General features: G+C 38.8%; 1 protein-coding gene across 1 annotated transcript in view; it reads left to right on the top strand.

Annotated features, from left to right (window-relative positions):
- Positions 1 to 25,732, top strand: part of TPO (thyroid peroxidase) — an 85,690-nt gene that overhangs the window by 3,770 nt on the left and 56,188 nt on the right. The window contains exons 3-6 of the mRNA XM_045009354.1: positions 9,443 to 9,612; positions 13,512 to 13,644; positions 18,664 to 18,793; positions 21,760 to 21,966. Coding sequence (XP_044865289.1) covers positions 9,443 to 9,612; positions 13,512 to 13,644; positions 18,664 to 18,793; positions 21,760 to 21,966 — 640 coding nt within the window. The remainder of the gene's footprint in view (positions 1 to 9,442; positions 9,613 to 13,511; positions 13,645 to 18,663; positions 18,794 to 21,759; positions 21,967 to 25,732) is intronic.

Raw genomic sequence — 25,732 nt, 5'->3', positions numbered from 1 at the left:
AATCTTCGAGGCAAACTAGTCTGAGTTTTCACATCCCCTCATTTATTATTGGGCTAAAGTGAAGCTTTAAATAGCAACTATATTTTACCAGCATCTGTGTTAGATAGAAACAATGGGTGATGTCATGGCTCCCTCAAAGGTAATAACAAAAATCCCCTTGACTTCGGTGGGGCCACAATTTCACCGAGTGAGTCCAGGGTAAGCAGATTTTGGCATGAGATGATGTTAGGGACTGAATAAATTCAGTAGCTTAACTAATGCCCAGTGGAAGAATAGAGGTAAGCTGTTAAAAGAAATGGTAGTTAAAACACAAAAACAAAAACAAAACAAAAAATAGCTTGGTTTTTCACGGTGAAGTTGGAGCCTAGATGGTGTCAGGGGAGAACAGTGAAGATGGCAATCCAATCACGGTTTGGTCAAGATGGTTGGGGGGGCACTCAATGTAAAATGTACTATTATTTGGCATGGGATCAAGTGATTTCTATGTACAAGTAGCTCTAAATATCTAAATTTATGTGCTACCCCAAATTTGTTTCTCTCCCAGGCCCTCCAGCATTTTTAAATTTGTAGATGTCCCTGAGGCCATTGTGCAAACAGGGTTTATATATGGTGTATATGGTGAAAGTGACTTGAAATTCATAGATTCCAGGAAAGCTTCTTGCAGCTCTTTGAGTAGACTGAGTATAATAGAAGGTCACTTTTGCTTAGTTCCCTAAATATGGATTTTGGGGCCCACAGCTATGCAACCAAATTTGAAAATGTTGGCCTTAACCTATTGATGTCTCAGTTTCTTCATGTATAAAATGTAGCTGATAATATTTACCGCCCTCACAGGGATGTTGTGAAGGTTATTTGTGTAGTGCCTTACGGATGATAAATGTCAAGTATTATTACTACTGCCAGTTGTGCTGCTGGGTTGTTGCAATCCATTAGAAACTAAATTACAATCCAGCTAATTTCAAATAGGGCACCATACTGTTTAAATTCTTTCAAAATGTTAACAAAATAATACATATACAAGATATAAAGTGTTGCAATGTTCAAAGTTCATTTTTAATGTTCTTCTTAATAGAGGCTTCTTAGGGAATTATAATAATGCATAATATAGAAAAGACCAATCAGCAGGTCCTGTTTTCTTTACCTATTATACAAAGAACACAATGATTGAAAATCATATGACAAATTATATCTGATAAAATGAATATTTGGTTGACCTGTGGAACCTTCTAAGGCAGGGTGTTATTGGTGAAAACAGCTTAGAAAAAGTAAAAATGTAGTAGGCATTTTACATTATGGGCTTGATCATGTAAGCCTCTGAGCACTCTGACCATATCCACTAAGCACATGCTTAAGTGCTTTGCTGGATCAGAGTCAGAGTGCTCAGTAGCTGCAGGCTTCACTTCTATATGAATAAAAATAGCATCTACAGTTACATTAACTAATATAAAATAGCAGGGCTGTCAGTCTTCATGGTTCAGGGCATAAAATGATCATTAACTGAAGTCCATAAGAAATATACCCTATCTTATATAATTTTACACCATCTGGTGCCTCTAGGCCAATTCAGTAGGTCAATGGGTCCCATAGAAGTTAATGGAAAATTTGCTATTGACTTAATTTGACCCTATATGTGTGTCTTATACCTTCCTCTTAAACATCAGATCCCCTGGCCTTTGGAAGAGACAGGATACTGGACTGAGGGGGCTGTTGGTCTGTTTGAATAGTCTGCTAAAGCAGATGTGTTCTTAAGTTCTTAAAATGCTTCTGTATTTTCAAGTCACTTTAAAGGTATGTGCAATTTAATAACCTAAACTATTTTCTTTATACTGCATGTAAAAGAATATGGTGCAGTAGAATTAAGACTTTAGTGAGTACAAAGCCTAAAAACTATGAGAAATGAATCTTACTACATATTTGAATTTCTGGAAGTTATGGAATTCACAGTACTGCAGAAACTCAAATCATCACACTTTAGCTCATAAATAACTGAAGAAGGCCACAATACAATAAAAATGAGTTCAGCTCTTGAGAATGAAAAGCATTTCTAGGATGAAAAGGCAGTTTCCTATTCAATGTGGGACTGGGAACTCTTAATTATTCCAAGTACAACAGTACAAAATTGTTTGCTGAATTCATGAAGTAGGTTTCCAAACTGCAAGCACATTGAGTGAACAAAACTAGATTTTATTTATTACTTCAACTTTAACTTGAACTGTGATCATAATGGACAAATGCATTTCCTCAGCTAGGTATTTAATATCACCATTTGGACTCTTGTATTATTTTAGACCCTTTCCATATACTGTAATTATTGAATAGCAACATATTAAACTCACTGACTACAGCTACCTTCAATGCTGCTAACTTTTTAAATGTACACTTGATTAGACCTACAGGGGGCCAGGCAGCTTCAGAATTAGAGAGGGAGTGTACACAGGTATAGGCCACTCCTTCCCATGGGCACTCTGATGCCCATTGGCCAGCCAGAGGGAGATGGGCGCTAATTGGCTCCTTGCTTCCCAAGATCATTAATTTAAACTCTTGTCTGGGATTTTTTGTCTCACCCGCCTTCCCCTTAGTATAGGAACTGTGTTTTAGGATGCGTTGGGTCAGACAGATCACCTACTTTAGGGGTCAGAAAGGAATTTATCCCATTGGGGCCAAAATGGCTGATGCCTTTGTAGTTTTGTTTTGGTTTTTCTTTCTTTGTAGCTTCATGTTTAAACAGGAATAGGACTTTCACATTTAAAAACTAGGAATTTATATGAATGTTTAGTTCACCACAACTTGTAGATAGTGCACAGTGTGGATGAAAGGAATAAAGGAGACCTAGGAGTTCACTGATGGAATTTGGGCCTGTGGGAAAAAGGGAGACCTGAAGTCTTCACAGAAAAACGTCCTTCTCTGATGCCTTCTGCCCCCTTCACAGTGGGACAAGGGCAGGGGATTCAGACTGAATCTCAGGAGTAGGCAGTGGAGAGTCTACCCTGAGTTATGGACTATTTGTGAGAGGCCCTGTAAACCCTGCACTGGATTACTAGATACCTGGTAAGGGTAGAGGGGGCAGATAACCAGGGAGAGGTGCTAAGTTTAATAAAGTTGTGCCTGCTGTTTAAATCCATCCTTTTGTCTGTCCTCATTAACTTGCATGTCCTGATCAATGAACTTCTAGCAAAATGCAATATTTTTTAAATAGCTTTCCCAGGTTTTAATATTATTTAGGGCCTGATCCAACTCTCGCTGTTTGTTGTGCAGTTTATAATTGTCTCGTTATTTGTTGGTGCTGCCCAGGCCTGTTTGTTCTACCCACCTGTTGTCTCTCACCATATAATTAGATTGTTGGTTCTTTAAGGCAGGAGCCATTGTTCTGTCTTTGTTATTATCATAATACAAATAATCATCATTATTATAATTTTCATTACTATTACAATTATACTTATTATGATTTATTATTTGTATTACAGTCGTGCTTAGGCATCACAATAAGGATTGTAGGCACTCAACATACACAGAGTAAGAGACTGTCCCTGCCCTGCAGAGCTTACAGGCTAACACAGACAAAGAGTGAGAAAGTAACACAGAGAAGTGAAGTAGTTCACCCAGGGTCACAGAGCAGGTCATTGCCAAAGCCAGCAATAGAACATGTGTCTCCTGACACAGAACTCTATCCACTAGACCAGGCAGTCTCCCTATGCTCTCCCTACCTTACGTCCTGCCCAATCAGAGCTCTGTTGGACCCAAGAATCTATCTCCAGGCGCCAGGCAGCAAGGAAACAGACTCAGTATATTCCATGAGAAATCTCTCAAATTAATTTGTACTTTACTGTCAGCAATTATTACGTGGTAAGTTTGTACTGTTCTCTCTGCCTGGCGATTTGCTAAATCTAAAGTGTAAGTCACTGGCTTTAGATGTGTATTTCTAGTAATAATTATATGTGCCACTTACTTTTATAAGTCCTTCATCCAAAAAGCTCAAAATATTTCAAATCATTAAGTAATCAAGCCACTCAAAATCCTGTGTTTTAGGTAAACATTATTGTGCTCAATTTACAGGTAGGATAAACTGAAGCACAGGTAGTTTAAGTGACTTTCCAAAGTAAGACATTGGCACAACCAGTCATAGAACTCAAGAATCCAGACTCTTAGAGCCAACCATTAACCACTAGAATACACTAACTACCTAGTGAAAATACAATGGCAGTTACACAAGATAAATTTATTTTAAATTTATTTTTCTAAAATATAGAATCATAGAATATCAGGGTTGGAAGGGAACTAAGGAGGTCATCTAGTCCAACCCCCTGCTCAAAGCAGGACAAATCCCCAACTAAATCATCCCAGCCCAGGGTTTGTGAAGCCTGACCTTAAAAAGCTCTAAGGAAGGAGATTCCACCATCTCCCTAGGTAACCCATTCCAGTGCTTCACCACTCTCTGAGTGAAAAAGTTTTTCCTAATATCCAACCTAAACCTCCCCCACTGCAACTTGAGACCATTACTCCTTGTTCTGTCATCAGGTACCACTGAGAACTGTCTAGATCCATTCTCTTTGGAACCCCCTTTCAGGTAGTTGAAATCAGCTATCAAATCCCCCCTCATTCTTCTCTTCTGCAGACTAAACAATCCCAGTTCTCTCAGCCTCTCCTCATAAGTCATGTGCTCCAGCCCCCTAATCATTTTTGTTGCCCTCCGCTGGACTCTTTCCAATTTTTCCACATCCTTCTTGTAGTGTGGGACCCAAAACTGGACACAGTACTCCAGATGAGGCCTCACCAATGTCGAATAGAGGGGAATGATCACGTCCCTCGATCTGCTGGCAATGCCCCTACTTATACAGCCCAAAATGCCGTTAGCCTTCTTGGCAACAAGGGCACACTGTTGACTCATAACTAGCTTCTCGTCCACTGTAACCCCTAGGTTCATTTCTGCAGAACTGCTTCCTAGCCATTCGGTCCCTAGTCTTTAACAGTGAATGAGATTCTTCCGTCTTATACACATACATATTTTATTAACTTACAATAACATACACTGCAATGTAGATTTAAAATGTAATTAATATACATAAATGTCACTGCACTATGGCCTGCAAAGGAAAACCATACAGCTCCAGTGAATCTAATCAAAACATTAGAAATAAAAGTTATGGAACAGACCACATCTTTAATTAGAGAGTTCTTTAATTAGGAGTTTCAGGTACATTGGTACTGATTTTGTATTCCCTTTCGTGAGACTGGCATGCTTTCATAGTGGGGAGATGTGTGCAGCTTAACTAAAGGCCCACCCAAAGTCAGCAAATATAGCTGAGCTGGAAAGGCTCCATGATTCTGAAGAGATGTTATGAGCTGAGGGGGAAAGATCCTGGACACTCCAGAAAGCTCTGCCCAGGCCCAAAGAACTCTCCAGAGTGGTAAGGCATCTGAGTCAGGGAAATGCATATAGGTGTGTTCATTATTTTGTATAGATATGTGTATTTCTCATGGTGTTAAGTAAAGAACAATGGTGTTTTAGAATCCACTCTCAAGGCTGCCTGTGTATCTGTTTGTTTTCATTGCTACATCTCTTTGAAGAGGTAAATTGTAAGCCACGAGACAAACCTTTGGAGAGGCTTTGGAAGAGATTTCAAAGTCTAGGCATTTGGCTGTAGGGTCCCCCCTGCCAAGAGGAGTGTAAGACATGAAGTCTTCACCTGGAATATGTACCAAGAGGCCCAAAGCTAGGTACAGGGCTTAAACTCTGCCCACCACCAGCAAGCTAAGGGCACATGGGGTTCAGAGCTTGGATCGCCTCACAACAGGCTGGCAAGTATACAGCAGGAGGAGGAGCATGACCAGATCTGTGACAGTAACAAACACCTGGCCATAAACAAAATGTATCATTTAGATTTTTTTTGGATGAAAAGTTCTACTAAAAAGGATCTTTCCTGCAGAAAATGTCAGTTGTGACAAAAATCCATTTTTTCCAGAAGAAAAATATTTCATTTGAATTTTTTGACAAACCTTACTTATAATATTCCCATCTGTCTGCAAAGAGATGCAGTATCTTGCTTCAAAGAGTAAAGTTAGTGGCCTTTGAGAAATGTACAAAGCTGTTAGAAAGTATATTTTGTTGTCAGTTTTTCCTGTTACAGAAATGGGATTTTCTCACTTCCCAATACAAATGCTAAATGTTCATTTTGGTGCAACAAAGAGTTAAACATTCTGTCTGTGTCACAAGGAACTAAACTTTTCTTAATGATTTTACTCTTCTTGCCATTGAAATTCATCTTATCAAGAGATTAAATTTTAGAGATAATCATCAATAAGTTTGCATCAGAATAATCAAGAAAGAAGCATATGAATACAAAGGCATTTTCAAAAGTTAAGAAAAATAAGATGAAGAATAGTAGAAGGAATAGGTACAGTATATAAAATGTCCTAAATTTTTAGTGTAAAGAGAAACTGCAGTTGAGATGTAATGTCTGAAAAGACCTCAATTTAGCCCTGTCAGAAATCTTTTAAGAGAGCTTCTTCCTGTGAGATTTCCAGCCCCATTTGGTATAAACTCAAGATATTTAGTTTGGACAAGCTGTAGACAAGCCCTAAACGCAAAGATTCTTATGTGAACTGAACCTAAATGCTAAATTTGGCCTAATTCTAATGAAAATAGATGAGATTTTCTGAACCAGACCAGAGCTAGGAATGACTGAAGTTGGGTCTTTCAAGGTGGAGGAATATCTTAAGGAAGCAGAGTACATTTTATCTAGGGGGGAAAAAGACAAATGACATCTCTGGAAGTGTTTGAGTTTTAATAAGAGACTACAAATGGTTCAGTCTTCGGTCAGAAATAAATGCTTTTATTTAGTATGTACTGCACAGGAGCTATCCTGATTTCATAGTTCTAACCAAGGGGGGAATTAACCTCATTTGCAAAGCCTATTCCAAATGCCACCACTTCAAATGCCTTGCAAGCTACTGTCTGCTGCTGGGCCTCTGTATACCCAGAAGAGTGGACAAAAGGGACCGTCTGTATATGCTGGGAAGTGAAAAATCAATTTCTATGCCCCAAATAAGAAACTACTGTTACAGAAGGTCACTAAACATTACCAGTTATTCACTGACACTCAAGTCCTCAAGGGGGTGTCCAAAAATGAAATGAGTTTCATTTAATATTCTGTAAAACTTCACTGATCTGGGATATCTCCTGAGGGGTATAAGGTAACTCAGGCTTAAAAGCAGGTTAGGAATTTTCAAACACTGCCTTCAATAAATGTTAGTTCAAGGCAAAAGAAAGATACTATATCTAAAGCTGAAGGAGTATGGCCAATACAGATGAGAAATATTTTTGAAAATTGTCCATCTGTATTTAAATATTACCTCGTGAGAAGGCTAAAGTAATTGAGAACTGATATTTCAGAATTTGAAAAATAAGTGTAATTTGTGCAAGTTGCTCATACACTTTAGGATTTAGGCAACTATGCTCACATCTAAACACCTCGGGCCTGAATTTGATCTCTCATACACTGTTTTTTGTACTTCTGTAATTCTTTTGACTTCAGTGGAGTTGTTCCTGAATTACACAACAGAAAGTGAGATTGTTGGTTACTTTTACCCTTGTCACCCTCAGGACTAGAACTAGGCAAATAACTGATTTTTTTGGTAAATTGGTAATTTAAAAAAATCAGGACAAAAATCATTTTGGATCAGACCAAAATAAAAAAAAATGAATTTGTTGGCAAATGAAAAAGTTTGAGGAAAAAATTGCTTTGGTTGAATACATTCCATTTTGATTTTGAGCATTTTTACATGTTTTTAACATTTTAAAATTAAATTAAAGGAAATTTGAAAATGAAAAGTTGTTTTGAACCAGAAAAATCAAAACATTTAATTTTTACATTGTAAATACAAAACATTTAGATTTTTTTTAGATTTTTTTGGGTTGATTGGTTGCACTGTTTTTTGTTTTTTCTTTAAACAAACAATTTGTGAAACACATTGGTGTTACCAAATCTAAATTTTTAACCATAAAATTTTGGTCAAATTTTTTTGCCTATCTCTAATCAGGACCCAGTTCCACTATCCTTTCACGTGCCGAGCTCAGCTGCAGTGGAGCTCAATGAACATAAGGCCTGGGAGACTGGGAATTTCTCTCTATGTGAAATAAAGTGCTGCATACCAGATTTCCATCCAAACTATTCATAAAGCATGAGCTTAGAGAACACATCACCAAACTGAGCTTGGCTTGCCTTGAGGGGTTTTTCACATTCTAGAGATCTGATTCAAGATTCATTGAAGTCATTGGGAGCTTTGCCACTTACTTTAGGTGGCTTTGGAACAAACTCTAAATGGTTAAATATTTGTGGGAGCTCCTTGCTATAGCATTTACAGCACTTCACGGATAGAATATGAGCAGGTGCACAGTGAATTGGAACTCAACCAGCTACCCATTTTGTGGAGCTGTTTTTCTTACTATAGACACTTGTCTGAGGTCTCAAGTTTGATTGAGTGGGCTGTTTCTTGATTGAGCACTTAACCGTATATTTTATGTCTTAAGTTGTCTGTGATCTTCAATGTGACATTTAAACTAAACCTACCATTTGGATTCACTGTTCAGTTAATGCTGCATTGTGACTATTGTATTTGGCATTTATTAGTATTTTGTCCACAAGGTATCCCTTCCTATCCCTATGTAATACAAATTTTGCTTCAGGGCATCATCAACTCACAACAAGCATAAAAGGGAAGTGGTTTAGTTCTTCTGGCAAAGTTTATTCCTATGTTCCTTCTGTTCTTGATAACTATTTGGCACTTGAGATGTTGAGTGACATTCCTTCTGTTCTCTGTCCAGCAGCATTATTTCTGATGTAGCCATAGAAATGACAGAATATTACTGCAGTTATTTTCCACTGAATATCTTTAGCATTTGCTTCAGTCTAATCTGAACCATCCCAAGTGATGGTGTTTCCAGCTAAGATGAAAAAATCAGGCACAGATATGAATGCAATATTCAGAGTGCAGTTTTACCAGAGGGATTACCACCTTCTTGTTACAATTTGATGCATTAGAAATTTGACGCGCCTGTTTTGTTGCCATATTGCTTTGCAAAGTCATATCTAATTTGTTGTTCACGAGCAACCTAAAGTCTCTTTTGTCATGATAGCTTTCCACGTTACTCCCTTTCATGGAGTAACTGAACAACTAAATAGATATTCAGAAAACTTCTGTTAGGCTTCAAGGAACCTTAGTTTATATGTTGGGTTCTTTTCTAAAATATAGTATTTCTAAATCTTTAACTATTTCCAATATGTGTACACACACTATGATTTGTTGTATTGTGGTTTCAGCCCATGAGTGTTTTCCTTCTCCGTCCAATCTTCCCAGGTTCAAACTTTTCCACTTAAGCTCTAATTACAAATATCAGTATATTTAAAGGTTGCACTTAAAAATACGTATTTTATCTGTGTTATAGAAATCTCCAAAGGAGGGAAATAATAGCTCCTGCTCTGCTGCTGGCTTTTTCAAAATTTCCTGAACAAGAAAATCTAGATATTTCCCAAGCATCTGAAAGAATGGAAACTTCAACACAAGTGCTGGGAAAAAAAATTCACCAGAAGCAGAAACGCTCACTGCATCCAAGTGGTAAATACAATGCACAGGCAGAAATGCCTGTTGATAGCTTGAAGGTTATCTCCTAGATTGAAACTGTGTTGACTTCATTTTTATTTTATGCAGGCAGGAGTACTATTCATACCCACACCTTAGAGTCATAGGGCAGGCTGTTCAGTTCTTAAAAGCATCTTACAAAATAGTTACCTCTATTGGGTTTTACTTCTGATTGTACTACTATGGTTCTTGAGTATCTAAACAATAGCATTTAGCCTTACCAAATGGTAAGGTGGATAACAAACTGGCTAGATGGTCGGGCTCAACGGGTAGTGATCAATGGTTCCATGTCTAGTTGGCAGCCGGTATCAAGTGGAGTGCCCCAAGGGTTGGTGCTGGGGCCGGTTTTGTTCAATATCTTCATTAACGATCTGGAGGATGGTGTGGACTGCACCCTTAGCAAGTTTGAAGATGACACTAAACTGGGAGGAGTGGTTAATACACTGGAGGGTAGGGATAGGATACAGAGGGACCTAGACAAATTAGAGAATTGGGCCAAAAGAAATATGATGAGGTTCAACAAGGACAAGTGCAGAGTCCTGCACTTAGGACGGAAGAATCCCATGCACTGCTACAGACTAGGGCCCGAATGGCTGGGCAGCAGTTCTGCAGAAAAGGACCTAGGGGTTACGGTGGACGAAAAGCTGAATATGAGTCAACAGTGTGCCCTTGTTGCCAAGAAGGCTAATGGCATTTTGGGTTGTATAAGTAGGGGCATTGCCAGCAGATTGAGGGACGTGATCATTCCCCTCTATTCAGCACTGGTGAGGCCTCATTTGGAGTACTGTGTCCAGTTTTGGGCCCCACACTACAAGAAGGATGTGGATAAATTGGAGAGAGTCCAGCGGAGGGCAACAAAAATGATTAGGGGGCTGGAGCACATGACTTATGAGGAGAGGCTGAGGGAACTGGGATTGTTAAGCCTGCAGAAGAGAAGAATGAGGGGGGATTTGATAGCTGCTTTCAACTACCTGAAAGGGGGTTCCAAAGAGGATGGATCTAGACTGTTCTCAGTGATAGAAGATGACAGAACAAGGAGTAATGGTCTCAAGTTGCAGTGGGGGAGGTTTAGGTTGGACATTAGGAAAAACTTTTTCACTAGTAGGGTGGTGAAGAACTGGAATGGGTTACCTAGGGAGGTGGTGGAATCTCCTTCCTTAGAGGTTTTTAAGGTCAGGCTTGACAAAGCTCTGGCTGGGATGATTTAGTTGGGTTTGGTCCTGCTTTGAGCAGGGGGTTGGACTAGATGACCTCCTGAGGTCCCTTCCAACCCTGAGAGTCTATGATTCTATTCTATGATTCTATGATTAGCATCCTATGCAATCATACACATGCACTTGTATTGTCTACAAATCATCTCACAAATATACTGAATGTCCTGTGTGTTTTGTTGAGCTTCTTAGGTCGGAGGCTTTGGTCCTTCTGGAGCCTGAGGTTGGCAGACACAGAAGGGTACTGTTTGTATGTTTTTCCTCTGGGCCACTGAGTTCCTGAAATACCCTTCCTCCAGACATGGAAGGACTTTTTACTTTTCATGGTGCATCAATTTTATGCATTTTATATGCTATTATCCTTGTTGCTACTTTTACTGTGTTTTATGTAATGCACTGAAAAGTTCGAAGTTGGAGAGTTGTCTAAGTAATACAACATTATTATTAATATTTTATTTTAAGATGGGCCAAACCCCCCTGGCATTTGGGATGTTTGAAATTCAGACCTAGATCCAAATATGTCATGATGTTAATACCATCTCTATAAATAATAAAATTGTAATAATATCTGTTTTCTTTCTTAGTATTATAAATGCACCTCTTTTTATTGTTCAAGAGATGGAAGACATAGACTGTTGCAAACAAACATCAAGCACTGCAGTTATCCCTCTCACGTTTTTTCTTGGGAAATTCATGCCATACACATAAACTAAGGGCTTGTCTACGCTATCCCACAGTTCAGAATATGGGGATATGAATAGCAGTGCACACTGAAGTGCTATGCTGTAATTCCCTCTTGTGGAACGCACAAGCCTACCTCCTGACCTGATTGGCTTTGAGATCCTTAGCTCCAGGCCAAATCTCAACATCTGCATTGCTATTTGTGGCGTGCTAAGCTGGAGCCCTGCTAGCTTGAGTCTGCCTGCCTGGACTGAGAGGCTCGCTCCCAGCAGACATACTCACACAGACCCCAAGAAGGAAGGCTGTGAAGTCCCCGGACTTGAAGGCAGGCCAGGCAGGGCAGGGATAAGAAGCATACAGCCCCAAGAAACAGGGCTGTGAAATTGCGAAATGAAAAGGAGGTTAACCTGAATGAAGTGCCCCCAAGAGAGGAGGAATCTTGTTCTTAAAGACTATAGATGTAGGTGTATTATTCTCAGAACTCAAAGGAAAAACTGAGGCAGGGAGTCTGCAGGGCCATCCAAGGTCACAAGGTGGCACTCTGGGATAGCACATACCCACACGCTGCCTGATGGTGTCTAGATTCCAGCTTCTCCCCACCCACAACATTCAAATTCATTAATTATGTGTCCATCTCACCCCCACATCTGTCTGTTCTGCAGCCCATCAATTAATAATTCACTTTCCTAGCCCTGGTATCAATTGTACCCATCCAGCCCCACATCTGCCCTGAGCCCCCCAGCATCACCATTTTAAGGGTTCTTCACTCCTCTTTTTCCAGCCTGGGGGATGGGCAGCTGCATCAAGGTCCTCTTCACCCCTCTCCCCATTCCCAGGACTCATGTGAGAGGAGGGGGGAGAGCAGACTGACCCAGGAGGGAAAGAGGGGGGCAGGATCAGAGCCATCTTGAGCTGTTGGACTCTTTCTGCACCCTTCTCTCCATCTTCCTCTCTTGTTGGATGGTGTTGGATGGTTCTACTCTCCCTCCCCTCCCCAAAACCTTTTTTTGGCTTCTGAGGGGAAAGGAGTAGAGCTGTGCCTGCTTCCAACAGCAGCAATTATTGGCTGCCTTCCCTTTCCCCACCTCTTGCAGAAGAGCAGCCAGTCTCCAGCAGATCTGAAATTCATATGAGGGCTGGAGTTTCTTGCTTTACCCTGAGGCTGGCTCCAAAAAGGGTTGAAATCACATGACTCACAATGAACGCTGATGGCCACTGGGTTCCATCTCTTGCCTGTAGCTTTTTCAGTGCAGAGGAGTGGCTCTTGTTACATATGGAGGAGGTGTGGCTGTAGAGACCACAGGTCATGCTCCACTTCAGAGGGTGGGGCTCTGGGATCAGGGAGTTGCAGGCTGTGGTCACTGTTGTGTTGGAATGGCATTATGTTTCAATAAAGGAATGCAATTGTTAATGACAAGCTTTCCATGCCTTCATAAAGAGAGCACCGTACTCTTAAAGTGCAATGTTAGCTCCTTTTTGTATTTAGGTCAGTTCGCCTGTAACTATATTGGCCCTAATTTTTCACTAACTTTTTGGATTCTTTCCTTTTTGTTTATCATATGCCCAGTTCACTTTAGATATTGTTGTAAGTTTTATGCAGCTTCTCAGATCCTGGAAACAACAGTAATTTTTAACTAATTTAATTACTAATTTAATCAGTTCTAATAAAACCGCCCAGATCTAGTACCTAATAAATACTATATACCTTTTTCATCTAGCCAGGGAGCAGAAATAATTCTATGTATCTAGATGTCCAGGGATATATATGTATCAGGGAAGACAAATAGCTAAAATGGCCTTATTCGTATAAACTACATGGTGAATACTTGTGAATAACAAATACATTAGCAGAAATGACGGGGGTAACAGCTGACTAATGTTAACTTTTGTAATGGATTCTACTGTAACAGACACAACATTATTCTTTAACAAATAAAGCAAACAAACGGGTCATGTTGGGTTGGCTGGTTATTTTTTTTTCAGATCTTTTATCAGCTGATTTGCTCAGAATGATTGCCAATATTTCTGGATGCATGCCTTACATGCTGCCACCAAAATGTCCAAATAATTGCCTAGCCAATAAATACCGCCTCATCACTGGTGCCTGCAATAACAGGTATGTAACTTGTGTTGTTTTAGGACACAGTTCTCTTCCTGTTACTCATAAAAATATGTTTTTTGACACAGAAGAAAATGAAATGGTTACTTAATTCCATGTTAGATTAAAGAAAACAATGAAGAAAGAAAAACCACTACAATATCTCCATGAGAAAAGAAAGAAAAAACAGTGTCTCCACTATTCAGTTTTTCTCATAGCTGTTCCCTAGCAGATAGACATCAAAGGTACAGTACAGATTTCTTACATGCAAACCACAAAGTGGTGTTAAAATGCTTGTGCATCAGAGCCTTGGTTGGCTGAAGGTTTGGGGACACATTCAAAACATTCAGTTGAACACAGTTTTGGATGAGAGAGAGGTAACTGGTCATCTTTGTATAATCTTTGCTTTGAGCCTCAGAGCACAGTGCAGAGGTTACCAGCCTGCCCCAGAATGGCTTACTCACAGTGAAAAGTTTCCTACATCTGGTGTTCAGTGAAGGGATGCTGCCTGGCTTCCTAGACTGGTCAGTTTTTAAAGGGTCTGGAGCTTTACTGTGTCTGTGGACATAACCAACATTTGGCTAACCAGGATGTTTGGTGAACGGAATTTCAGTTAAATAGCATCGTATCATATTTTAATAATTTGACAAAAACAGAAATGATATATTGACTAGGCCTCTGTGAATTTCAAGAGCATAAACTCTTCAACAAGGCACTAAATCCCAGAATTCATAATTGCTAATATCTGGGTCTGCTACAGTGGGACTTTAAAATTGACTTTTCTTTCTGTCAAAGTTTTATTTATAGCTCCTTCTCCCTAAAGGGCTTATTAACAAGAGCTTGCTTTTTTATTGATGAGGCCATTAGAAAAATTATGGCTGTGATTAACTTGCAGCTTTCACTATTCACGTGGCTCAGAAATAAATGTATTAACATTGCTGCTGGTCCAATTTAGTCTCCACAAACACTGAACTGCTCTCATGTCACGACACATGTCCTAACTGCATTTGACTGCTTACTTCTTATGGTAAGAAGAACAAAGATTTTCCAAAGTGCTAACTCAAGTTATCCAGCCAAAAGTTTTAAATAGTGAGAAGGATTTTACTTCAGAAGAATCACCCTGATTTGATTTGCAATGAAACTGGGGTAGAGGTAGAGGTGTGTGGGTGGGGTGTCTTAGGTCAGTAAGTCAGAATAGCATTGCATGGTAATTTCTGTTTGGAACAGCTGTTTACTTGTAAGAAGAATCTAGTTAAGATGTACTTAAAAAGCAATCAGCAAATTTATTCGATTGTAGCTGTGCTTCTGATTAATTTATCTGAAATATGTACAGTATGCATATGTGGGGCAAATAGCTTGGTTTATGGACTGTTTACTGAGCAATAGTGAGATAACTTTACTTCACTGTGAAATCCTTCAAGCAAATGCGTAATGTAGTAGGATTAAATGTAGGCTTGTGTGGAGACTATCCACATGGCATCAGCCATTCCCAAATGTAGCATTGGCCACCCAAATAGATATTAACAGATTTACTGTCCTTGCCTTTGCTGTCCAAAAGTATGCAATGGGCTAACTTATTAGGGCAGACTTATTTTTTAATAGAGGGCATTGGGGGGGAAAGGCATGGCTGAGCAATTATTTAGCTTTGTCTTGGTCCTCAGCTAAGTAGTACTGATCTGAGTACAGTACTTTGTATTGTTTAGAGAAATGGAAGGGATTTTGAAGATTAAGGCATTCCAGTTATGTTAGAAACAGGGAAGGATGGCTTAATTGTTTATGCTTCATGGGGCAGAGCCTCAGCTCGTATAATACAGTTTAGCTCAATTGATTTTAGCAGAACTACATCATTTTACACTCACTGAGAATCTGACTCTTGTTATGAAACCTCTGGAGCTATTGATTCAAAACGTGCCATATTATCTTTAGCCCTTTCCTTTTCCACGGCAGATACATGAGTACTGCACCAGGGAGTTTACCATCTTGTATTAGATCTCATATTCCATGCTTTCATTGGACACTTCAGAGATTCTTTGTACTTTTTATCTGAGCAGTGTTTTGCCAAAGCATTGTTGGCCTGCACCTCCACTTTTCCCATTGTTCTGCAGTGCACTAGTTGGTAGCAGAGAGGTGCATTATGGAAAGATGTTGTTATCTCAAGGAAATTATTTTCAAAAGAGAGATTAGAACTTTCAAAGGCATCTGGGAGTTATAAACTCCAGCCAAAGATAAATTTCAGTTACCGGTAGGTGAATAATGTAGATAAACTGTTTAGAAAATGGTTCTTTTTGAAAATCATCATAAGCTCCATAATGGTTTTTTTTTCCTAGCTGAAAAGATGTCTTTAACTCCCCTGTATGTGTTCGGGACTGGGAGAATATCTCAGTCAAATTTTTATTCTGCTATAATCAGTTTGAGTAGATTTTGAACTTTTCGCTCAAATGTAGCTCAAACAGGAAATTCAGATTTCTGTTTCAAATGTTTAAAAATAGCAGCTATGGAATTGTATTGGCAGATGATGCACGTGGAGTGAAAGGGCTAGGCATTCCCAAGGGCATCATGTGCAAATTTGACAAAATAATTTGTTTTCTAGCTCTAAAATCTAGTTATTACAGAAATGAGTTGTCCAGCTAGTTAGGTTATTGTCTTTAACCAACAAAGGAATTTCATTATATAATTCTCATTCTTGCATCCTTATCGCCATTTATTCAAGTGCCTTTCATGTGAAAACTTGAGTGTAATAACAAAGGATCCATGCTTGCAGCTATTCCTTTGTGCATCTCCCGAGTTGTGTCCCTGACATCTCATAGAGTCCTCCAGTAAAGTATTATATAGCCATACCGCAGTAATTCAAATATTTTCTACATATTGATTCCAAAACCAGGTGTGCGCGCACACGCACACACACTCACAAAAGCGTGCAAAAGATATAAATCCAGGTAATAAACTGCATCTTAAAACTTCAGGTCCCTTCTAAGGCACAACAAAACAAATTTTGAGCTATCCAAAAATCTGTAGTGCCAGTATGAATGAGTGAAAAATCTCCATTTGACATAGAAGGAATCATATTTGATTACATCATAGGAATCTGTAAAACAGTAACCCTCTATTTCAACTGCCTGGGGCTAAATCCTGCTCACTTTATTCATGCAGAATTCCATGGACTTCAGGGGGAGTTTTGCTTAAATAATATAAACTGGATTCATCCCTGGGTCTTTTTCACAGGGTCTTTTCTTTCCATGTTTTGATCATAAATTGCCTTTTAATGAATATTTCCAAAGTGATCAGTTTTGAAACAGCAGATACTAATAAAAATAAGTAGAAGTATAATATGTGAATACAGAGAATAAAGCAGGAATCCACAAATATAGAATCAAGTGTATTTGTTAAACTACACAGGCTTGATACACTGTTTAAGATGACATTAATTCCATCATTACATAATAATAAAAAGCATCTGAAAGGGATTTTACTGCAGTAACATTCTAGTGAGCTGCTAAAATATAAAAGCAATCAGGAGAAAAATCACTGGTTAAGCAGTTAAATTAACATTTCATTATTTTTAATTGAGTGGAATAGCACTACACTATGTGAGGTACTTTATGCAATTTCAATAAAGACAAATCAACTGTAACTAATTTGAATGCTTTATTAAGGCACATTTCAACCTTCCAGTGTGAATTATTGTGGTTAATTACGTGTATTACTGTCCCATATAGCTTTGAAAATTGAGCCACTTTGGTATGCTGAAGATCAATGGAGTATTAATAAAATAATTGTTCCCCATTTAGTGTCTCCATGGACATATAAATGTATGTGTAACCCTGTAGTTCCACTTTCTGTCTCTGAACATTCCTAGTTCTTGGTGGCTCAGAGTAAATATCAGAGTAAACCTAATACACTTTTAATATTTTATCTCTGCTTTTGAATATTGTGTGTATTTAGCAAGTTATGAAATGCACTAGATTGAGCATCCTAGACACCTACTTAAGTACTACCTTTTGCTACAGAACTGCACCAAATTTCTCATAGTGTCCCACCAATGTGCCTTAACCCTACCCTGAGATTACCACCTCTACAGTGACAGAGAAATTCAATTTCAATGACAGTTTAGTCCCTGGCTTTTAGGGATGCCAGTTGGAACGGGGTTATTCATGATCTGGAGTGAGAGTGCTAAACTACTTTCACATGCGCCATTGCAGCATCATGAGATGGTCTGAAGCTGCAAAACATAAATCTGAATTTTAAACATCACAGATTGGAAGGGGCAGTTTAGGGGATTTTAATTTAGTTCATTATGAAAATAGGGACTATTTACAGAATTAAGATCCAGAGTCACCACAAATTCTGAGGATTTGATATGGGTCTGTCTGTGCTTCTGACCTGCTAATTTTGAGCTCAGTTGCCAATTTATTGATCCAGCCAGTCTCACATCCTTTCTCCAATGTAAAGTATTTTGAATGTAAATGATAGGTAAATTAGATATGCTTATGATGGAAGGAGGACTACCAGGGTCCAGTCCAGGCCTCAGTGGGGTTTTGTCATTAACTTCATTGGAGCCAAGATTTCACCTTACGTTTCTTCACTCCCACTCATGATCCCTACTCCCTAAGATGTGTTGCCTCCCTACATCCTCACCAAACCACTGATCATTCCTCTTCCCTCTAGCTTCACTCTTCCCTGCCCTAACTCTCAATTCACAAGAACACTTGACGAAGGCCAGCAAGAGCCGTAACGTTTCTTTCCCTTTTTTTTCCCTAATGAATGAGTACCCAGTCTCAAAGTCCTTATGTGGGCAAAGCACCCACCGATTTTTAAAGGATAGTGGCCTAAGCTAGTAACATATGTTTAGGCCCTGAACATTTTTATTTTAGTAAATAAAGACTTTTTAGCCCTTCCTTTTAGTCAAGTTGGCTTTGGTATACCTTGGTCTCTTTGCAGGGCTCTTTTCAATAAATAGCCCAGTATTGGGAAATACACCAATGTCTGATGAATATTTTAAAATAAAAACTGTTGGAAAAAAACATTTTATTTCCCCAGGGAACATCCTAGATGGGGAGCTTCCAACACTGCTCTGACTAGATGGCTCCCTCCAGCTTATGAAGATGGAATCAGCCAGCCCAAAGGATGGAATCCCAACTTCTTCTTTAATGGATCTCTACTGCCATTGGTTAGAACACCATGGAATCATTTGAAACACTTGCATTTGGCTACATGCATGCCTGGGACTGTAAAATACTCTTTAAATCAGTGAAGTCAAACTGCAGATGAATATGGTTCATTAGCACTTATGTCAACAAAACTTTTCTGAAAAAAACACCTCCCTAAGTGACATAAGATTTGTCGGCATAAGCGCTCATGTGCACAGCGCTATGTTGGTGGGAGACACTCTTCTGCCAACATAGCTACCACTGCTTGTTGAGCTGGTTTTATTCTATCGACAGGAGAGCTCTCTCCTATGAAGAGAACATGGCTATATGAACAGTTTTACAGCTGTGCCACTGTAAGCTTGTAAGTGTAGACACGGCCTAAATTTTAGAATGGTGTGTTTTAATTAAGCATATATTCAGGAGTCCGACTACTGAGTCCTCTCTTTTTACTCAAACCTTACTTACATGACTTCAGTTGGAGTTTCTTTGAGTAAGGATTTGGGCCATTATTAGATATTTAATTAGTACCTGAAGTATAGGCATGGATTTGACATTTAAGAAAGAAGGCAAAGCCTTGGCAATTAAAACTTTAATACATATTCCAATAACTGCATCACAGTAGTACATTCAGCAGTTTATATCACCAGCACTTTGTCTGAAAATAGATTGGTAATGGTCTAGATTGAATAACTACTGAATTGAAATTTGCTCTGAGTTACTGCCAAACCAGATTTTCATGCAGTGCTTGTTTTATAAAAGTCTGTACTCGAGAACTGTGAAGAGAGTTGGGCCTATAAAGTGGCCAGTGGAAAATCCTACTCTATGTATATTTACAATTGTGTGGTCTTTTTAATGAACTTGGTGGCTGAGGTAAACAGAGAGCCATTTACTCTGCAGCTATGATAGGAACCTTTGAAAAAGAAATCATTAGTTCACTATAAGGAGAATATTACATGCACTGTAGTTACATAAGGCAGCTTCTGGGTGACAACATAAATGGGAAATGTACTGCAGGTATATATATTGTTGAGTTATATACAGCAATACAATTTCTTTGCACATTAAGATAACACAATTGCACAAATATTACCCACATACCGTAGTTTCATCTATTATGTAATTCAAACTACTAATGTAAGGAACCACTGCAATATTACTTGATGGATTTTGGCATAGCAAATTGTTATAATACAGCAGAGATGGCAATAGTGAAAGGACTGAACCAAAACATTTATATCTGAAACTGGATGCAAACTTCCCTATGTTCAGTGGAGAGGATTGGATCTGGTGTGTCTGGTTCAGGCTCATCTCAAATTGTCAGATTTACCCTTACTGCATTGACTCAGAAACCACGGTCTTTTGTTGTAGTCACAATCTTGTCATTTTACCATTTACATATTTAATAATGATGGGAGACAGATTTTAGTGTTAATGTCACTTTCAAGTCCTTTAACAAATTAAATGACATAACTTTAAGCAGTACAGTGTGGGGTTTATAGATGAAAAACTGACATTTGAATGAGAAATTTTACAATGGATGTTATCAATTGCACATATTCCAGGTTCATTAAGTCTTGTGCTAATGGAGTGAAACGCATTAAAACAAAGCTTGTACTAGTGCATGGAATCTGATCATACATTCAGCATAACACCAAAAAGCTTCCCTCCCCCTTATGTTAAGCTACACTTTAAAATACCATACACTATACGAATATGAAATTAGTGCCATGTAAAAAAAAATATTTTCTATGCTGTTTTTTGCAGATTTCAGTAATTTGTGTTCTTTTATGTATTATAAGCTACTCTTTAATAGCAGAACAAGCAGAGTCAAGGTAAGGGATAAATATTAGAATTATCATAAGACAGAATATTAGAAGACAGTGTAGCTCAAAGCCATTTCCATAGTCATTTACAATGCAGAGTTACAGTGATATGAAAACCTTTGTCAGTAAATTACAGTGAACCACAGATGGCCTCTGTGCCCCTGTGAGTAAGTTATTCCCATGTGGGAGACTGGAAATGTCACCACTGTGCACTTTCAATGAATTCCCCCTCCCCCATTCCTGTGTTGTGGGGTAGAGTTTCCCACTAACTTGCAATCCTGAAAAAAACCTGGGGTTTGGGGCCACAGACACCCCGCCATCTGCACAGAGGGTGTGTGCCGCTGTACTGTCTCCCAACCTACTATTTCTGTGCAGTTCTGTCAGCAGTATGACTCGACAGGCTGCAGTCCATGAGAGGATCTTCCACAGCCCCAAAGAGAAATCTGTGAAAGATAATGTTGGCTCAGTCAGTATTAACTTGTGTTGGTTTTCCCTGATGGTTTTAGCTGGGTGAGGAGGCAACTATGCCATATTGAGTAATCATCCCGTCATGTAAATCTCTCAGAAGGGCTTCTGCAGAGTTGAGATAAGGAGCATGTTGAGGAGCTGGCTATCCCCAACAGCCAGATTCACTGGGTCTTGACTTTCTTCTGCCTGGGAATATTGAGTGGAACATTTGGGTCTCTGTTTGGTACCTAAAATGTGTATGTGAATAGCTTGTATGGCATGGAGCAGTGTGAAGCCCCAGTAACTGCACTAATTGGAGGCTGCCCTGCTAACGCTGCACCTTTGTTAAAAGACTAGAAAACAGAACAAATAGAATGAAAACTTTTTAGACATTGTAAAAGAAAACATGTGAGATTTAAAAGACTCAGAAAAGAAACTGATCAGAGGTGTGCTACTCATTTGGTAACTACACAGAAAAACTCAGCTGAAATATCTTTGAACCTGCTTTGTGGTACTGACATCTTAGCTTTTGAACAGGAATACCAGCCTGTCAGTGTCTTTTTAAAACAAGCCATTAGAAGTACTCCACAACATAAAATATCCTGGCAAAAGTGATAGCTTTTATCACTACTTCCTCTGTTTTTTTAGTGTTTTATCCATATGTGAAAGGTAAACAATATTTGACATACCAGATAAATTAGCTCTTTCTTTCCTAGGTTCGTGAAGTGACAAGAAAAATTATTCATGCATCTAATGAGGCTGTTACAGAAGACAATCTATATTCTGATATCATTATGGTGTGGGGACAATACATAAGTCATGACATTTCATTCACACCTCAGAGCACAAACAGAGCTGCCTTTCTAAGAGGAGTAGAATGCAAGATGACATGTGAAAACCAAAAATCATGTTTTCCAATAAAGGTATGATTTAAAATGCATTTGTTCAAGAGAAGCACTAGTTGGCAAACCGGTAAAGTAGATTGTGAGAGAATGGTCAAGCTATTTGACAGATCATTCAGAAATAACAAAGCAAAAAATAATAGAATATTTGCAATCCAGCATCATTAATTAGTGATGCAGGAAGGCCGATATATATAAATAGATTAATATAGGATTATCTCTATATATATCTCCACTTATACATAGGTAGATAAAAGTAGGATATCAAAGATATTTAGTACAAATATAATGATTTTTAGCTTTGGGTTTTATGTTGTAGAGAACTCTTCTTATCAGGCAAGAAAAAATGTTGTTCTTATTTTCATGTATCAAGGTTTTGAATTCCAGTGAGGAAAGTAGGAAAATAGTCATAAATAATTCTCTTTTTAAACTGTCACTCAGCTGAAGTGCAGTAATTTTACCCTGGGAAGGCAAGGATATTTCCATCCGCTAATACAAACTTTTGAAAGAAGGTGTGTTCTAACTATGTGGCTAAAATGATCTTCAGAGTTTGCAGAAACTTACATACATGGGGTCATTGCTTTTGAGAAGATGGGAAAAGTTGGACTTCAGGAGCTAGTTATTTCCTAGTAGGAAAATAAATGAGCTGGCATAGATACACGATTCTGTACCATGCCTGATGAATTTATAAGTAAGATCATTCTTTCATGCAGATGATAGGTAGCAAACTCGAAATACAGCTTGAAACTCACTAGTGTACTGTCATGGAGCCTTACAATTCTACATGCTGTCCCACAAGGATGTTCCCACTCCCACCCACCCTACGTTATGAATAACACTGAGTTGTCCACACACACACACCAGGGCTTCAGTAAAGAATGTAATGTTCAAACCCTAAAACCGGACTTCAATCCTGTGACTGCTTCTACTCTGAAGGCACTGCTTCCACTCCTGTACAGAGCTTCCTAGTGACAAATTATGGATCCCCCCAAAACACAAGACTTGGTTCTCTATTGCCCTGCTCCTTGTACAGTTTTGTATGCCCACTTTGCATTCATCTGACACTTGCATAAATGACTAGTGGAGCAGGGCAATGGATGATCAGATCCATAGCCTTCTGAGTAGCAAGTGAGGCTGTTGGGGAGATCATGGAGGGAGTTTGAGACTGTTTAGATGTTGAAAATAAGTTTTAGATGAATATCCTAACTTTTGGATTCTTTTCTTGACTAAGCTAATGTCATCTGAACCTTTAAATCTGTTGAGGTTTGCCCACCTCTATTCTTCATTGTTTCTTTGATGAATCCAAACCAATGACAGTGACATTTATTGTAACAATATCTGGAAGCAGTTTGAATATTTTACTCATTCTATTGACTAGTTAAGCCTCTCAATTGTGATGTGCTTCTTGTCTGGCAGTTCCTTTCCATTAGCATGGCGTAGATACAGTAGAACAGCAATCATCTTGAGCAAAGTCTCCCATCCACCCCCGATTTTCTTTTTTTAATTTCTCAGGTAAGAGGCTCCTAAGAGATGTGTCCTTATCATCTTGAATCTGTTACTTCTTGTTAATTGTACTCCTCAGCATTACTTGACATTTTTACCTGCCAAGACATATCAAACATGCCATGACACGTCTCCTGGGAAGTTAGAAAACTGTGCGTTTTGAGAATTTCAAATGAAGATGGTTCATTTTTCTAATGGACCCTGTTATGTGCAGAGTGTTTATAACCTGAGTTTTACTTTCTTACAAAGTTTTAGAGACTTTGAGGGCAGTAGCTGACATTTCCTTAGAACAAAAAGGGACATTAATTAAGCAATTTTGAAGCTCTCCTTTTATAACGTGTAAGTACATCCATATCCATTAGATTTCTCAGATCTAATACCAGTTTAAGCAGGGCAGATGAAGATGGATGTACTTCTACTTCTGAGTTATATGCCAAGTACTTTGGTGTCAAGGCAATAGGAAACATTACACAAAGCAGTTCCTTACTGTGACCAGATGAAGCATTTTTCTAACTTTGAAAAAGGAGCTAATAAAATTTCCCTCAAGAATCAGCTTTCTCCTGAAAGCTAAACTAGTTTTTTTTTCCATTTTGAAAAGCAAAATTAAAAGAAACAAACAAAAAAAACACATAACAAACTCACATTTTGAGGTACAGTCCAGACCACTGATGGGTTGTGTCATTGTTTGTCCATAACCTTGGGAGCCTCACAATGCTTTGCTGTTGTAACTCCCAACCTGAGCTGCTCCCAACCAGCCTACCAGCATGTCCTCAGTGTCTGTGCACTAGACATCCCTGCTTCAGAAGCTCTGACCCCAGTAGCCTGTCTACAGCCTGACCCCAGCAGCCTTTGTTACTTTGGGTAGGGTGAGCCCAACACAATCCCAATTCCAAATTTTCCCGAAATTATGTGCTATGAAACATCCAGCCCTCTCCTGGATAGTACAGAGAAATAATATGTTGGTTTTTTTGTTCCTTTAAAGACACAAAAGCACATCACAGCTTATTTACTTAACTAGGGGTAAATATATCCTTCCCTTTAAATATAGCACTGAGCTGGTTATTGGCAAAATTGAATAAATGTATTCATGAAATATAAATAGGATTAAGTGAGTTCAAGCTTAAGGAATGAAGATAGAAAAGGTTCCAAGTAAAACAAAACAAAATATGGTTCTAAAGGTCTAAAAGTTAATCTAGCAAGATACAGACTTTGTTCAAGATGTTTTTCTCACCTGTCATTCTTCTTCCCAGCATTGGCTGACTTCCCCTCAGGCAGGACTTTCCACAAAAGTACAAGGTTCTGGCTTCCCTTGTCTTCCTACATGAAATAGCTTTGCCTAAACAGGGTTTCCCCCTGCCCTTGATTGAAGGACCATCTTTCTCAGCTTGCAAGGGCTCTGTTCCCTAGTGATGGATGCCAAAGATGGGTTTTGTCCTCACTTCTATCTTCCATAGTTCAATTAACGTGTTTCAGGAGGCAGGATGACCTCATGCAGTTCCTCTCTTCCTGTGGGTTGGCCCCCACCCGTAAGTTTTTTATGGAAATGGGGCTTCCGTTGTTTCTGATTCCATAATACTTAATTAGAGCCAGGTAAGTAGCTGTGACATTTGCTCCTGTCTGAGCAGACTGTACAACCTAATATCAATGAGTATCTGTAATTCCTCACATAATGCTAATTCATACAGTTCACAATTCTATTTATCACCAGTGTTTCTTTAGCTATCACTAAAGACCTTACTCGATATGCTTTTATACTACAGTAATATTGTATACAATCGGTTGATTCAATTTCATATCACTTGAGGTTTCTGGTTGAGTTAGTTCAGATCTTTCAGAAAGATGTAAAGGGATCACTTCATCCAGTTCTGGGATGGGACACCACAGCTGTTTTAACAGAGCACTATAACTCTTTGGGACAGGAAGAGGTGGGGAATCTTGTATCCAGAAACACAGGCTATGCACAGAAATCTCTTTGAGATGTAATTAAATGGAGAAACCTGGCTATAAAAAACAGGAGTTTTCCTTTGTATCTTTCTCAGTAGAGATGTGCTAGAGTTGTTTAGATTTTTTCTGAGCCCAGCAGCCTTATGTACAGTTGCTATCTGTGCTCGTGATATCCACTAAATGAACTGCAGTAGTCAGAACTATTCATCCTAATCCCAGTCTAATTGAAATATATTCAGCCTTTTGTTTTAGAGAGGTACACATTAAAGAGGTTGCAGTCTCAATTTTCTAAGTCCTACCTGGGCTTTGTCTCTTTTTTTTAAAATTAATCTCTCCTGAT

The sequence above is a fragment of the Mauremys mutica genome, chromosome 3 (assembly GCF_020497125.1).
Source record: "Mauremys mutica isolate MM-2020 ecotype Southern chromosome 3, ASM2049712v1, whole genome shotgun sequence".
Lineage (NCBI taxonomy): Eukaryota > Metazoa > Chordata > Testudines > Geoemydidae > Mauremys > Mauremys mutica.
Note: the sequence above shows the minus strand (reverse complement) of the source record. Positions and strands in the feature narration are given on the sequence as shown.